The following is a 15,966-nucleotide window of genomic DNA, read 5'->3' as shown; positions in this document are numbered from 1 at the left end:
CATACTTCGTGGATACCCATATTTCATGGATACCCATACTTCGTGGATACCCATATTTCATGGATACCCATACTTCGTGGATACCCATATTTCCCGGATACCCATATTTCGTGGATACCCATAATTCATGATGTGTACTTTACCTTTGGGTCTGGCACGTGTTGTTTGTTGTACTTTTTGGATGCATATGCTATGTGCTGTCATTGTGATCCCGAGATTTTGTTAGCTTAGTCAATTTACTGAAGCCGTAGGGGAGGGTAGTATTTGACGCATTTCTATTTGCGATTGAATCCAGATTATACATGTTTTCAATTTTATCTTTAATTCTTCACATTGCGAATTCCGGTTAATTGTACCATGTTTTGAGTATGGAAAATAGTTGGTTTGATGAAGTTTAAGGTTAAGGTCATTATAATAAAGTAGAAAATCAACGGTAGTATTATTTTAATGGATTTTGTTTCAATAATTTTCATTGTATATGTTTATATTGTTACGTTTTAGGCTCTTTAAAACAGTAACAAGAAAAGAGTGAAGAAAACAAGCTTTGTAAAATTTAACAAACAATTTATTTCCCTAGAAAAGCAAGGTAAAAATAAGAAAAAGAACTTACGGTTTTACGAATCAAATCCAAAATAATCCAAGAATTAAAAAAAGAAACTCCATGCAATAAAAAGTCCTAAATGAATCTGAGTTGGAGTCCTGATAGAAAACATCCAGGATGGTGGACGATGACGTATGATGTGGTCAGTGTTGTAATAATGTGTCAACAGTTCCTTGTTGACCCCCAGAAAATAATATTCCAGTTTTGAATTCCGAACAAAGTTTCAATAAACGTCTTTGCCAAGAATTCTGTAAGGACACTTAAATATTTCCAGGAAAAAGAATTAATAATTCCATAAAATAGAATTTCAACTCAAACTGGTCACAACAAAACACCTTTAAGTGTTAATGGTATAAAGCCCAACTGACTAAATTCTCTATTGAAAAGAATTATGCATTAATTTAGGACGCAAATAAGATTCCCGTACGACGGTCACATGATCATGTTTCTAGAACAAGAAAGAAGCCTTACGTGCCTAACAAGACGTACTCCAGTATGGCCTCGATTTCACTTTATGAATCTACACTAAGAAAGAATTTTTATAAAATGGTTGTTTACTTCAACTCACTGATTTAGAATCAAGGTCAGGAACTTGGTCAGCATTGATACAAATTTTCTATTAAGTGTTAACAAAAAAAAAAACAAAAAAAAAAAGTCAGGTCAAACTAATTTCTGGAAACTTTCAAACCCAGTAAACAAAATTACATTACAATAGCAAGTAATGGAATAAAAAATAACAAACAAACAATTAAATTAAATCAAATATAAATTAAATCAAATATACATAACAATATGATGGTTATAATTCTTGTGATGTATATATTTTACTATTAATGATGTTTATTCCATATAATACACTAACATGTTTGGTCTATTTATAGCTTGCAGTGTAGCAGCATAGCTGGCAGTGTAGCAGCATAGCTGGCAGGTGGATAGTATAAATGGCAATAAGGTAGCATAGATGATGGCTGACAACAGAACACAGTGGCGTCACCGAAAAGGGGGCGGAGGATCAAGAATTAATTCGACGCATGCGAATTGTGAGCTGTATAATTAGACCTTGAACTGTGGATTTGGATTGTCAGTGCATATGGTTTTATGAAACGAACTAATTTGTCTCATAGCATACCTACCTTATGGTGATATTGTATCATTTGGTGAATATTCTTGTTGTACCTATTCAGGAGTCTAGTATAATCTGTTGAGTTTTGTCCTAGTGTGTACGGTAGTTCATTATTAGAACATACGTGTTTTTTTTAATTATAACTATATTTCTTTATTAATATTATTTTTACATTAATATTTATGGTGAGGGGGCCCCGAGTGGCCGAGTGGTTTAAAGTGCTCACCGTTATGGATCGCTTCCGTCTCACCTCTTTCTGTGTGGGTTTGAGTCTCTGGCTCGGCCAATGTGGGTATCTGAGAAAGCCTGCCAGTAGCTTCTCGTGGGTCGGTGGTTCTTTCTAGGTTTTTTCGGGTTCTTCCTCCACCAATGACACTGGCCGCCATGTATAGCCTATCTTGTACTGAAAATGGCGTTAAACCCATAAGTTTTCAGACGCGTTTTATCATGATTTTATTCTTCATTGGCATAAATTATTTGGTGTTTTTACTTAATCCATATACATTGGGCTTCTTTTCTGTGACATACATATTTTTATATAATACTTTTCCTCCTATCGATAGTTTTCTGAACTACGAGCCTATTGTGATGCAGTTCTAACAGTGTTTAGCTCTGTCGGTCATTTACCAAAATAGCTAATGGGATGGTCTGTTGATCTTCTGTCGTTCGTCCATTCGTCCCTTAGCACAAGGTTGCCATCACAACTCCTCTTACACTACCTAGAGGATTCGAATGAAACTTAAACACACAAGGTCTAGGTTCTTCTAAATGAAACCTATGTACCCTACAGCAGCCATGTTGAAAAATATGTTGCCGCTACTCCTCCTGGACGGCTGGCTGTTGTCAACATCATATTTTCACTTAGTCTTCTTATGATACAAAGTCGGAACTTAATGAAAATGGTGCCGATCTCGTGTCCAATATCGCCGCCACGGCAGCCATCTTGAAAATATTGTTCTCGCTTCCCCTCCTGAACGTAAATTCATATATACATGGTGTTTTTACCAAAAGACTTTTTCAGGATGTGTGGCTGGTTTTAAATGAACACGGTTCTGTTTGACCACCCGAGTGACCTTACGCGAGCTAACAGCCTATCGAATCACGTCAACCCAACATGCATTCAGTATTTGGCAAATAAATACGTGTCAATTTCAGTGATAGGTTGCTAAAATAGTCTTCTTATTATTATGTAAAATTAAAAAGTTGCATAAATTATAGTGTAGTAGACAATATTTATTTTCGTATTTCAAACTCATTTTTTAAAGATATTTTTCGCAGTACATTCTGTCGTGGTCAGCTTGACACGTAACCATTAAGGCTGATGTATGGGTCAGGCTCACAATAATTTGAAAGCGCGTAATCGTTAATATCTCCTGTTAGGTGAACTTTAAGTTCGTTCGATAACGGTGATACAGATATGTTAAAATAAGGTCATCTAGCAGGTAATGACAAAGCGAATACAATCCAGTGCTAAAATTGTGGGAAATCTTGGGCCATTTTAAATAGATGCCATAAAATAATATTTTCCAGAATAGTTATTAATGAAGTCGGACTAAAGAGGATTATTCTAACTTCGGTGGGAGTGCTAAAAAAAATTCAGTAGAGAAAGTTAATCATGATTAGCTGAACGTGGTGGTGGTGGTGGTGGGGTCCCAGACGAAATTCAAGGTTTTCATTAATCGTCCTCACGAAGTTAGTCTCAGTTTTTTAGGGTAGCCATAATTTAGCTCCGGCTAATAATGAGTATTTCTCGTTTGATTGCCCAAGGAACGTGAGTCTGAAAATTGAGAACACGAAGAGATAGAGATTCAGCTGCATAGTAATAGCGAGTCTCAGTAAAGGGCAAGGTTAATGTCACTTGCATAAAATATTTTAATTGATGCAAATTTGAAATTGTTTGCTGAATTTATTCGTTCTAAATTCGTACTTCAATTTTCCTTGAGTTCAGAATATAATCCTGCATTCGTGGTCTTGATTGTTATGATTATTTAAACGTAAGAATGTCGTACAATATTTAATTGATATGAATGAGTTTGGATTTAGTGGTTTTGCATTAACATAAATCATTATTCCTACGAATTTCATGGATTATGTTGATATGACTTGTGAGAATTAATGTCTTAAATGATGTATCATGTATGCAACTAATTGATTTTTCTACGTCTGGAAATATTTCAATGAATTAATAATTATTAAGTAACGCAGTGAGGAAAATGAGTGAAGTCAATTAATTAGTTTGAAGAATTAAGTTGTGAATTATTTTCAACCGAGAACCGATGGTGTTGGCATTAAGAACGTGTCTCGACTGATTTAGTTCAACTAGTAATTTACAGCCCACAGCGTGGTTGGTCATCTTCTATATAACGATAACCAAACCACCATAAGGAGTGGGAGATGACACATCTCCCACCTTAGTCAGCGACAATTAGGTACAGTTTTGTCACCACGCTCCCTGACTGGTTAATGTGATTGACAAGCGACGATAAGTTAATATGGTCACCACAGCGGCTATGTTTTTATGTTTAGATGGTCCTAATGACAATTATGATGATGAAAATAGCTACCTTTACTCCTCAAAACATATCGGCACGGGGTTTTCACCAATTACTTATTGTTCCTTGAACGAAAACGCCTGACTATCTAATATGGGCACCACAGGGGCCATCGTCTAAATTTGATACTCAACTGGAATTTATAGTTACATGGGGTTTTCACTAAAACACTGGTGAGGTCTAGTTGAATCCAAATGAAAATAACGCAGATCTAACATCCAAAATGTTCACCGCTGCAGCCATCTTGAAAATCTTGTTAATGCTACTTCTCCATGAAACAAAGGTGATATCAGCATGGAATTCTCACCGGAATTATTTTTATGGTATCTAGCTGGTCTAGAGTTAAATTTTGTGCCGGTCTAATATCCAATATGGCCCTCACAGCAGCCATTTCACAATCTTATGGCTACGACATCTAGATAGCAAGTTATATCAACATTCGGAAGACTTTGGATGTCATAGCTGGTTCTAGATACAGAATGGTAAGGATATGACATCCGATATGTCTACCATGGCTCCTAGCTTGAAAATCCAGTCACTGCCTACACCTCCTAAAAGGAAAGTCATGTTGACATGGGGCTTGCACGAGAGGACTAATTATGATACCAGGCTGGTCATGGTTGAAAATGGTACCGATCTGACACAAAATGTACCTGCCACGATGAACATTTGAAAATCTTACCACTGATTCTACTCAATGGGTGGTCACATCAACATCAGGTTTTTATCAGAAGTCTTCTAATGGTGTCAAGTTTATCCCAAACGAAAATGGTGCCAATCTTACCTCCAACATGTCTGCCGCACTGGCTAATTTGAAAATCTTACCACTGATTCTACTCAATGGGTGGTCACATCAACATCAGGTTTTTATCAAAAGTGTTCTAATGGTGTCAAGTTTATCCTAAACGAAAATGGTGCCAATCTTACCTCCAACATGTCTGCCGCACTGGCTAATTTGAAAATCTTTCACTCAAGAATATCAAGAGACTTAAACACTTAACAATAAACAATAAAACATGATCTTGAATTCAATTCCTGGAAATTCTTTTTCGAATAGAAGAGATTCAGCCCCTTCGAGGAAACAGTTTTACGCTGATACAACGAAATTCAGAGCGCGTATTTTGTAAGCATTGCTTTATGATTGCATTACACTTTGATATGTTCCCTTACAACTGACTCTTCCCTGTCCTATGGATGCAACTATCTGCAAACTGGAAATCTTTAAAAATAAAATTTCCATATTTAAATTAATGGGACGTTTGATTATTCCTGACATTTCCTGCAGGATGACTTTCAGAATATGGACAATTCAATTTAGTGATTACAAGTGTACTGATTAGGTAACATTATTTGCTGACATTTACTCAAGGGTCGGAGAATAAATATTCGATGCACTCATCAGAAATGCAGTTTATTAATAGCTATCTTATTACTAAAGTGTTGGTGTTCACTTTTGTTTTCAAATTCAATGTTTCTTGGACCATGCACATACGATCACTACACGTAATCTTCAGTACCTTACATGCGGATGCTTGTAGTGGTCATGGGGAGGTAAAATTGGGAGAACGTTACACCAGAAAGGTCTATTGTGAATTGTTACATTTGTAACGATGGTCAGAAGCTATCGAAAATTAAACCATTTTTCGTTTTAAAAAATTGTATGATAATATGTTTGCTTTTAAAACATTTATCGCAACATAACACAGCTAATATAGTTTAAATGATATATTCTTCTGTGATATAGGATTTAGACCTAATCAAGATCTTCTCTTGTATCTTATTTCTTTGTTTTATTGTATTTGGCTTGTAAATGTGCAGAAACGCATGCTTGTGTGCATTATTAAATTTTGATAAATTTAATGGACAGAAGAAAATACAATCGCTTATGGATACGTGATATCAATTAGATCAAATGAGGGACCCCGAGTGGCCGAGTGGTCTAGAGCGCTCTCCGTTACGGATCTCTGCCATCTCACCTCTGCCTGCGTGGGTTCGAGTCTCGGATTCGGCCAATGTGGGTATGTGAGAAAGCTTGTCAGTAGCTTCTCGAGAGTTGGTGGTTCTTTCCGGAGATTTCCCGGGTTCTTCCTCCACCATTAATACTGGCCGCCATGTATAGCCTGTCGTGTGCTGAAAAATGGCGTTAAACCCTACAACAACAAGATCAAATGAAAATGTTGTCACTAAATTACAGTCCACTTATTTCTAGGATATTTTATGCACATGTAGTTTTAGATAGTTCAAATGAGCCAATAATTGGAAGCTAGTATAGATTCAACCTTGGACTAATGAAGAAAAACACCGAGAAACTCTGTTATTTCATTTAGTAACAAAAATAAACTCCTATAAGTAATACCTCGGTTTCTATTATTAATCAAACATAGGTGATCATCCCATCATCCAACCTTTTTTTTTGCTAATTGTATTGCCAGGCAGAACGCAAAGTATTTAAATGTGTGTATTCATGAAAATGCAATTACATATGAGAACATATAACAAATCTGGAAACAACAATAACAAAGAGAACAAAACTAGATATTCACTGTGGCAATTTATCATACAACTAACTGGAATTTTCTACAGTATGATACAAGTACGTGCAGAGAAGGTTTTAATTTTGACCGGCGTTAAGCCCTGTCATTTTTAATGGCGATTTTTATTGACTGGCCCATGTTTTCCAAACGCTATATAACAAAACACTCCTACCGCATCTGGTGTTCTGGCAGATACAATAACAAGCACGATAGAAACTAAATTTTAATTTGAATAATAGATACTGCTAGGTACTCATACAAAATTGCCAATAGCACAAACAAGGATGATAAACGGTTAATAATACAAAATACGACCTTCCATTTCAAACTGCAAAACGTACTATGTCATTTAACCATTACCTGAACTCGGTAATTTCCAAAATTATTACATTGGTCTATACATAACCCCCATTTCCTCGGCATCATACAGTCTATAATGCGTTAAAATTGCCGTTATAAACCAACTTACTCTTTTTAGAACGCAAACTGAATAAGCAAAGCCTATTACAACGTCCGTCAAGGATACTTAAAATATTGTTTATAGTTGGTGTCATGCATATCTAATTTGCACTGTATGTTAGCTCTTTTGTTTCATTATATGCAATGGGCAATTGCATTTTCGACTTGAACTTGTCCAAAATCAAGTTCATTTTCTACCTGACCTGAATTGTTGATTTTTTAAATTCTGTAAACAACTAATACATAACTAATATTTTCTCTATGAGTACGCGTTTAATATCAAGATCATTATTAATAGAAGCAAACATGCTTATATTGGTCTGAGTCCAGGACATTGCGTTCACTAGGTTCTGTAAATTACAATTTTAGAAACAGTCATAATCTAAACTAAGACAGTATCTTGTAAACATTTGCAACCTTTCAGAAAGATTAGGTGGGTGGGGTTTGGGGGTTGTATTTGTTTGGTTTTGCTTTTAGCAAATGTTGTTTACGACCTGAGGTCAGCCAATGTAGTATCATGTCTTCTTAAGGCAAAAATTATTTATGCGTGCTTTTAAGATCTAAGTAGATTCAGTTGTATTATTATAGATATGTAGCGAATGAGATACCTCCATTGTTTGAACAGTCTTCTAAATTAAAGACCTTGAGATGTCGACACCAGTGGGTTCGTGTCATGCCAACAGAACTACTTACATGAACTTCTTTGCATATAAATATTGAACGAGTGCGAACTTGTGTCAACTTGTGTACCCTATTTGTCTTTATGAATGATGGTGCTAATTCGGATCCAGAAACTGAGTACCTTATTTTATGATCATGAAATAAAAGATTAAATAAGGCAAATCATTAATAACCGAATAGATAAATCTTTACAGGTTCAATAAAGTGTTCAAACTTTATGCTAATTATGGCAAGCAATGCAAGTAGAGTTATTTGGTAACCATGCTGAATGAAGACCAATGTTTTAGTATATTAGAATGTAAATGCTGTTAAAATGTAAATCTGAAATAGTACTCTCAGAAGGCACTTATTGTAAATTCAGTATACAATTATCCATCAGACATGTAACACAAATAATCAATACAATTAAGTCTTTTGTGACGTTTTTTTTTAATGGAAAAGGCCAACGAATCCAACAACGTTATCACGAAAGCGAGATATAAACCGTATTAACAAACGTGATCTTACCTTTTTGAAATAATGCTTACACGCATATACCATAAAGAAAGAGACAGAGCTTAAAGGTTCAATAAAGATGATACATGGTAGATGTAAAACACAATAAAACCCATAAGGCTTGCATTATAAAGGACAGTTTTAGCTCTCTATTGGTTTTTACTACGGAGCACGCATACAAAGCATATGTAAAACAGTACATGTAGTACAGCACCCCTTCCTAACAGTAACCCATGGATAATAATCCCAAATCCCTTTTTATCACATAGTCGGTTCAGATTTCCAATACTATGTGCATCCTAATATTTCTGATATCAGAACGTGCTACATATCACTATATCTGATTCTGATTGGTCCAAATAAGCCCATGAAATTATTGTGCAGTATTCTCTTTACTGATTGGCTGCGATCGTGGGAAAACCTTTTAAACTCCGCCTTCTGTGTTTTATTTCTGTTTTCAATGAACATTTTGGCCGCCAATTTTCGATTCGAGTCACAAAAGAGAATTAAGGAAAACTGGTCTCACCTGTCTGAATATGGCCAATGTATCACCCCAGAGCGTTGTTATCGCATGTACAGTATAACAATATCATCATAAGACAAATGGCATAAAGCCCCAAGACAAGAACAACAAGAAATAAAACTTACAGTATTGGTCAGTTGATAGCGGGTGCGTGGGGATGGGGATGGGGGAGCGGTATATCTTTAACATAGAATCTAAACTATATCCAAGCGTTGTTTAAATGTTAATTTACAGAAATAACAAAATTACCCTCTGCTCAAAGAAGAATGTGGACATAAACCGGTCTCTCAACTGACAGAACTTTATCCAACCACAGCATATTCACGCGGTAAATATGTGATGCAAATCCGACTCAAAAATAAATTTATTAACATCTTCTGTACAGTCTACTGTTCACAGTCAAATACTGCAAATACCAGGTCACAAATACATTACAGTAAATATGGGAATTCCTGCATTCAGCAATCATCCTTTCACAAGAACATCGCAATAATGTAATGTTTAGTTGTGAAAGTGACTTTGGGTGAGGGGGTTAACATGGATCGTGTACCTTAGGTCCACTCGAACCGCTACTGTGTACCGTATCAAACAATGTGACATCACATGCATTGGACATTTTGTGTTGAAAAATAAATTTGTCTTTGTAAAAAAAAATTATTCAGATGGACGATTGTTCTTTGATTCATGGTTTGTAATAATGTACAATCTACTTTTACTAGTTCAACTTTGTTTGGAACTATCTTTTACGCATAATAAATGAAAGGTGCAACGTCTGTCAGAAAGAATGAAATTATTCATTCTTCTTTCTATCTAAATAATTTCCACTGAAATTAAAGCGAAGTGATAAAAGGAATCTCAAATAGGTAATGATTTAATATTAAATATATATATATAATCTTCTGTGAATGAATTGGTAAAGTAGTTTGGTGTTAAAAATATTATAACAGATGTCATTCACACTGCAACTGTTCATTTTATACATTTCCCACCTCAAGCAGCCTAGAACAACGGGTAAAAGTCTTGACCCGTCGCCTAGATGGTGATTATTTTGATAAATTAACCACTATGTTTGGTGAATTTCCGTTCAGCTGTTTAGAACGACACAGCTTTAGACAGACGAACAAACTAACGGACATACACTATCATAAAATTAAATGGTGGAGAAAATAGTGGACAATAACGTATAGAAAGTTAGTTAAAAATTTCAAACAGTTAGTTTGCCAGTCAAGCGTTTGACGAACTTCTTTAATTCAAATTCTGCTGTTAAAATGGAACCTACTAACAACGAACGGCTTTCTGGTTCACTCTACCCAATTTCAGCCGTACAGTAACAGGCTAGCATCTCTACGTGCTTTATCATGAACGCTGTACACACACACACACACACACACACACACACAGTATCGTTATGTCATTTATAACCTGCAACTTCTCCATTAAAGTGGTAGTGTCTGGTTCTTTATATAAATCATGGACGGTACATTATTAATTAAATTATGGTACGTTTTTGGATACGGAATACAGTAAAAACAAGAACTAAGGACACAAAAACTTCGTGCCTTTAATGCGAAATTTACGTCTCATGCATGATGGAATACTACATTCTTGCCCGCAGTTAAGTTATATGCTTTTAATTTGCGTCGCGATACATATCTTTAGAATTGAAAGATAATCTGCTGGTAGATACAATGCAGGCTAAACGTTTTCTAATCCACGTCATTTAAGCCAACGACACTCCGCTCTTTTATTGAATTATATGATGCGGGCATCATGAAAACTGCTAACATTTTAGCATGAACTGAACAAGACGCAGCTGGTTTGGTTTTTAACTGAATTACATTTTCCAGAGAAGTATTCCTTACAAGTCACATGAGCCTACAATTTATCTCTTTGAATTAAGTCAAATACATGCAGATTTTGCCTGTGTCTTTTGAGAAGAATTATTCTTGTCTAAGACATAATATCAGGCGGATTCCTTTAGTGATACTCTTAGAACCATGCTTGCTCTTTGATTAAGTATTCATTTTCCAATCTATTTACAGTAATGCGAACAATTTCTTTTGGCAATAAATAAGTTCCAAGCAGCATGCGATGTAATTATTCAAGCGAGCTGCAATTTCTCTCATCAATATAGTTTCCAGTATATTTTATCGTCCATAAAATATGACACGTTAATTCACTTTATCATGTGACTTCTGAGTTAAAATGACCATATTATATGTTGGATATTACAACACGTTAAGATCTCATTTATTGTGATTCTGACTGGTCCAGATAAGACCATGAAATTCTTGCGCAGTATACTCTTTACTGACTGGCTGCGATCTTGGGAAAATTTCTTTACACCGCCTTCTGGAATTTTTTTAAACAAATATTATCAACGTTTTTGGCGGCCATTTTTTGAATCGACTGACCGAAAGGAACTGGGGAAAAAGGTAACGTCTTTCTGAAAATGGCGAATTAACAAGGGGGCTAGTTACACAATATATTGTTTATCATGCGCTGAAAAAGGTGTTCAACCCCAAAAATGAACAACAACAACAACAAATACAACTAAGAATATTGGTAAATTGATATCGTGCGTGAAGGGAGGGGTGGGCGGTAATCTTGTAACATGGAATCTGTTCTATGTTTAAGAGCAGTTTAAATGTTAACTTCTAGAAGTAAATAAACTCACATATGTTCATAGAAGAATGTAGATACAAACAGATTTCCCAAATGAAAGAACATACTTTTAACCGGTAAAATACCGGTAGCTCAAACGACCTAATGGTTTAGTACATGATACAGTCACGACTGTCTCCTGTTCCAAATCAACTAAAACAAATACCTGGTCACAAGTACATTACAGTAAATATGGAGTTTCTTCATCGGGTAATAATCCCTTCATACGAATATCCAACAACTTCCAGTACCGAAAGTGACATACCGTAGATGCTGACATTGTTACATTGATCGTCTAAAGTGACATCACACGGAACTTCCATATACATTCTGTGTTGAGAAACGATGTTCTCTGAGTCAATTGTTCCATTCATTCTGAAAGTCAATGACTCTTTTTAGTTCTAATTTGTAAAAGACAATCTGCTTTTAAATTTTATTGCTTGTAAACGTGCCAAAAGAATCAACAAGCGTTTGGAACTATTTTTTTTCGTGCAACAAATGAAAGGCAAAACGTCTGAACCAGAAGGAATGAAATTATTACTTCCTTTTTCTACGTATTTCCATTACAATAAAAACTGTGATAATCAAGGCTCACAAAAACTGGACATTATTCAACTCGTTACTTAAATTCAATATTAAATCATCACTCATTTGATGTCTTCTCTAAACGCAACACATATAATACAACCTCACGACGTACAATATGACGTCATGCAAATCATGGGCGTAATAACAGAGGCAGCCGACTGTATTTAAAATATGTTCACTAAATTACTATACGGTTTTGTAAAAATAAAAGTTAATTTTAACAATGTATATCCTTGAAATCAAAATTCTTTTAATATATTTAGACAATAATGCATCCATGTAAATATGATTTTAATGAAATATTTGTTCATAGTAGATAGCAATTCATTGAAAGCATAAGCTCGTCGCCATCAGATGATAAAAATATTGTGCTGTGTTCGTAAATATCATCAAATTTCGTATATTTTCATTCAGCCAGTAAGATAACTGGAGACAAATATACCCTTTTAATCGGACCAAACGCGAGGCCAATAATCATAGATAAAACAAAATAGATGATAGAACTTGCATGATTTCACAAGGAGAAAGGTATATATATATATATATATATATATATATATATATATATATATATATATATATATATATATATATATATATATATATATCTTACCTCGTTATTTCTTTGGAAAATGTGAATATTTTCAAAATGGCGTTTTATGAAGTTTAAACACATATTCAGTAAAAGAAACATATTCATTATTTCTTATTGGACAGATATGGAAGGTTTAGCAGCATTGCGATAGGCTAAATGCAGGTAAGCACCGCATACCATGGATTGCTGAGCATAACTGCGAAATTAAATCATTATTTATTTAGTATACTTTTAACATTATGAAAAGCATCAAAATAAGTTACCTGTACGTATCAGATCGATCGTATTTCTTCATAATTAAACGTGAAAAAGAATAAGATTGATTTGCATCGGAAATCATCTTTCAATGCTGTTGACACTTTTCTAATATGCAGGAAGACATTAATTAACCAGAATTGAACACTGCACAGGTTATCAAAACAGGAATATGTTTAGAGGAATAAGATGAGCACGATGCATTATGGGTAAAAGGGAAGAACGTTGTGTAATGAGAGACGTCTTTTAAGCCGTTACGCTGCAGCATGTAACACTGGATTCAATAGGGATGACTTGACTCATAACAAACTTTTTAAGGAAAAAGAAACACATTTCATTGCCTAACATTGCAAATATCCGATACTTGTTTTGGTGTTTAACGTTTCATTAACGTTTTGGCATTAAAATGACGACTAATTAAGTAACAAAATAGGAGGTAGAAAATACTCACTTTGATTTCCAAGAAGGCACGACAATTTTGACTTCTGGAACATCACAGAGATTGTTTGTTCCGTATAAATTCATTTTCACATATTTTCTTTGCTATATTGCAAAAATGCAAGCGAACAAGTCTTCTTAGGAAATGCAGATCAAGAAAGAAAAAAAACTTTTAAAAAGAATCTTCAAAACAAAGAAATAGAAGCAGCATGAGGATACATTATAATGACAGTCTAAATTCATCAATATCCTCTTCACTCTCATACAAATGATGTGTCCTTCACAAACAAGCTAAAATGTTATAAGCGTCCCATATCGTCTGAGAAATTATTTGCTTTTTCCGGCGAATTTTAAACAATCTTACTTAAATCAAGGCCTATAAAATTCTAACTAGACCGAGCTCTGTCAAATTCCTAATTGGACCGAGGCCTGTAAAATCCTTACTAGACCGAGCTCTGTCAAATTCCTAATTGGACCGAGACTTGTACAAACATAAATTAATTATATGGCAAGAACTGCAAGGATCCTTCTGCTTTGTATTGAAGAAAATGACGCCTTGTAGAATGTATGAAAACAATCTATACTAAGGATGCTAACTGCAGAAAGCATTCAAAATCGGCCTGCCTGAAACATGTAGGAATTCCTTAGGATTCGCTAATCAATAAAGTATTGCCGTGTCTTGACATGTGTCAATTGCATAAAAGTATTTCGTCGTTAGTACAACATTCGGAAATTCAATGTAATTAATAGTTATCGTTCAGACCTATATCGCTTGCAAAATATAGTTATAACAACAACACATAGTGTTGATATCACTTTTTCTGTAAATCAAACGACAATAACATTTCTAATGATATTTCCAGAGATTATGTCCAAAATTTCTGAATCTTCACAATGTTCGGTTATAGTCTCCTTTGTTTAGAATCCTGATGTCAAACATTTATGGTACATCGTCAAGTCTGTACCATTGCTGTGTTCCAAGAATCTCAGATTGCAGTATCCTTTGTAGAGTGCAACACACATTGCATAATCCTAAAAAGATCTCCTGAATATATTACGTTTGAATATCCTACATGGCTCGGATTATTGTCTACAAGGATCCAAGAACATATTTAGTACATTCCGGCACACTGAAAAAGTTCTGACGTATTGTGTCCGTTACTATTGTTTTATGCACAGTAGCATCTTTTACGGTCTCGATCACGTAACAAAACCACCAATCTATTCCGTAATTTGAATTCCTTAAGCAATATATGTTACTGTCTTTACAAGACACTAACATGCAATTCATCACCCATTAGAGCTTTTTTAACAATTATATGAATGATGTTGTACCACAAAGACAGAGACACTTCTGATTATCATCAAATAGGAAAAGAAGCGTAAACGGTATATTGTTGGAACTGGCTCGAAGAAAGCTACTAAAATGAAACAATGAACATGATGTTCATTCTCCTCAATAACACTCTATCTTAACTGTACCGCTCTCGCGAATAGCGCTTCCAGTGACAAATGTTGTTTTAACAGAGTCGGTTACTTCATGAGCAAGTGAATTTATGCAGACCAGTGAAAATAACATGGTTCTATTAATGTGTCGCATTCAACGAGGGAAGAGAGCGCTCGATCAATTCGAGCTGAATTCCAACTAGATGAGTTTAAGCTTCGTTTACATTTCCATTTCATATTTGTCTTGGTTCGCACATTGCAAAAATATATTGATTTCCTTCATTACTGTTTCTATACCAGCGATTTGAAAATATGTCACGTTAATTGTATGCACTGATATAAAAAAAAAACACCAATATATAATGCAACTGCCAAACAGTTCCATTCAAATTCGAAAAATAATTGATTATTTTTTCTGGATGAAAAATAGCTAACGGTTTATAGATGCATGACTCAACGAAAACAAACCATTCCTGATTTAGCAATTAACTTTATTTAGAACAATTGTCTGCATAAAGTATTTAATTAATGCGTGTCATTATGGTACTATTGCGTCATAGCCACAATTAACTCAGATGTAAATATCCTATGAACGACCTACGAAATTTTCATCAACATTATCATACATTTTTTCTGTGGAGTAAAAAAAATGCAATTTGTTTACAAAGCCTAAATATGTAACGTTACGTTTAAGCAATGAAATAGAAGGAAAACAAGCAATCTGATACATACTATGATGTATCGATTACTTTTAAAACAATAAAACTGTCAACTGTGGCCAAAACGATTGAAATATCGCCCCCACCCCAATCCATATTACCCCCTCAAAAACAATATTGATTTAAACACATACATTTTTTCTTCGATTTTATTCTCCCCGTGACTTCATTCAGGTTTTGAAGACAAGAAGATCTCATCCACATTGGTGTAGAAAGAAATTCTGTCCCTCCCCCACGCAAAATTTAATTCTAGGCCCCCTCCCAAAGAAAAAGTTGTTTGATGGTACTTCTAG

General features: G+C 34.8%; 1 protein-coding gene across 1 annotated transcript in view; it reads right to left on the bottom strand.

Moving 5' to 3' along the window:
* Positions 1–14,348, bottom strand: part of LOC149795669 (endothelin-converting enzyme 1-like) — a 119,996-nt gene extending 105,648 nt beyond the window's left edge. Inside the window, exon 1 of the mRNA XM_089963837.1 lies at positions 13,522–14,348. Coding sequence (XP_089819963.1) covers positions 13,522–13,595 — 74 coding nt within the window. The 5' untranslated portion in view covers positions 13,596–14,348. The remainder of the gene's footprint in view (positions 1–13,521) is intronic.
* Between the last annotated feature and the right edge of the window lie 1,618 nt (positions 14,349–15,966).

The sequence above is a fragment of the Sinohyriopsis cumingii genome, chromosome 7 (genome assembly GCF_028554795.1).
Source record: "Sinohyriopsis cumingii isolate HCF-2022 chromosome 7, ASM2855479v2, whole genome shotgun sequence".
Lineage (NCBI taxonomy): Eukaryota > Metazoa > Mollusca > Bivalvia > Unionida > Unionidae > Sinohyriopsis > Sinohyriopsis cumingii.
This window is presented reverse-complemented; position numbering and strand designations above follow the sequence as displayed.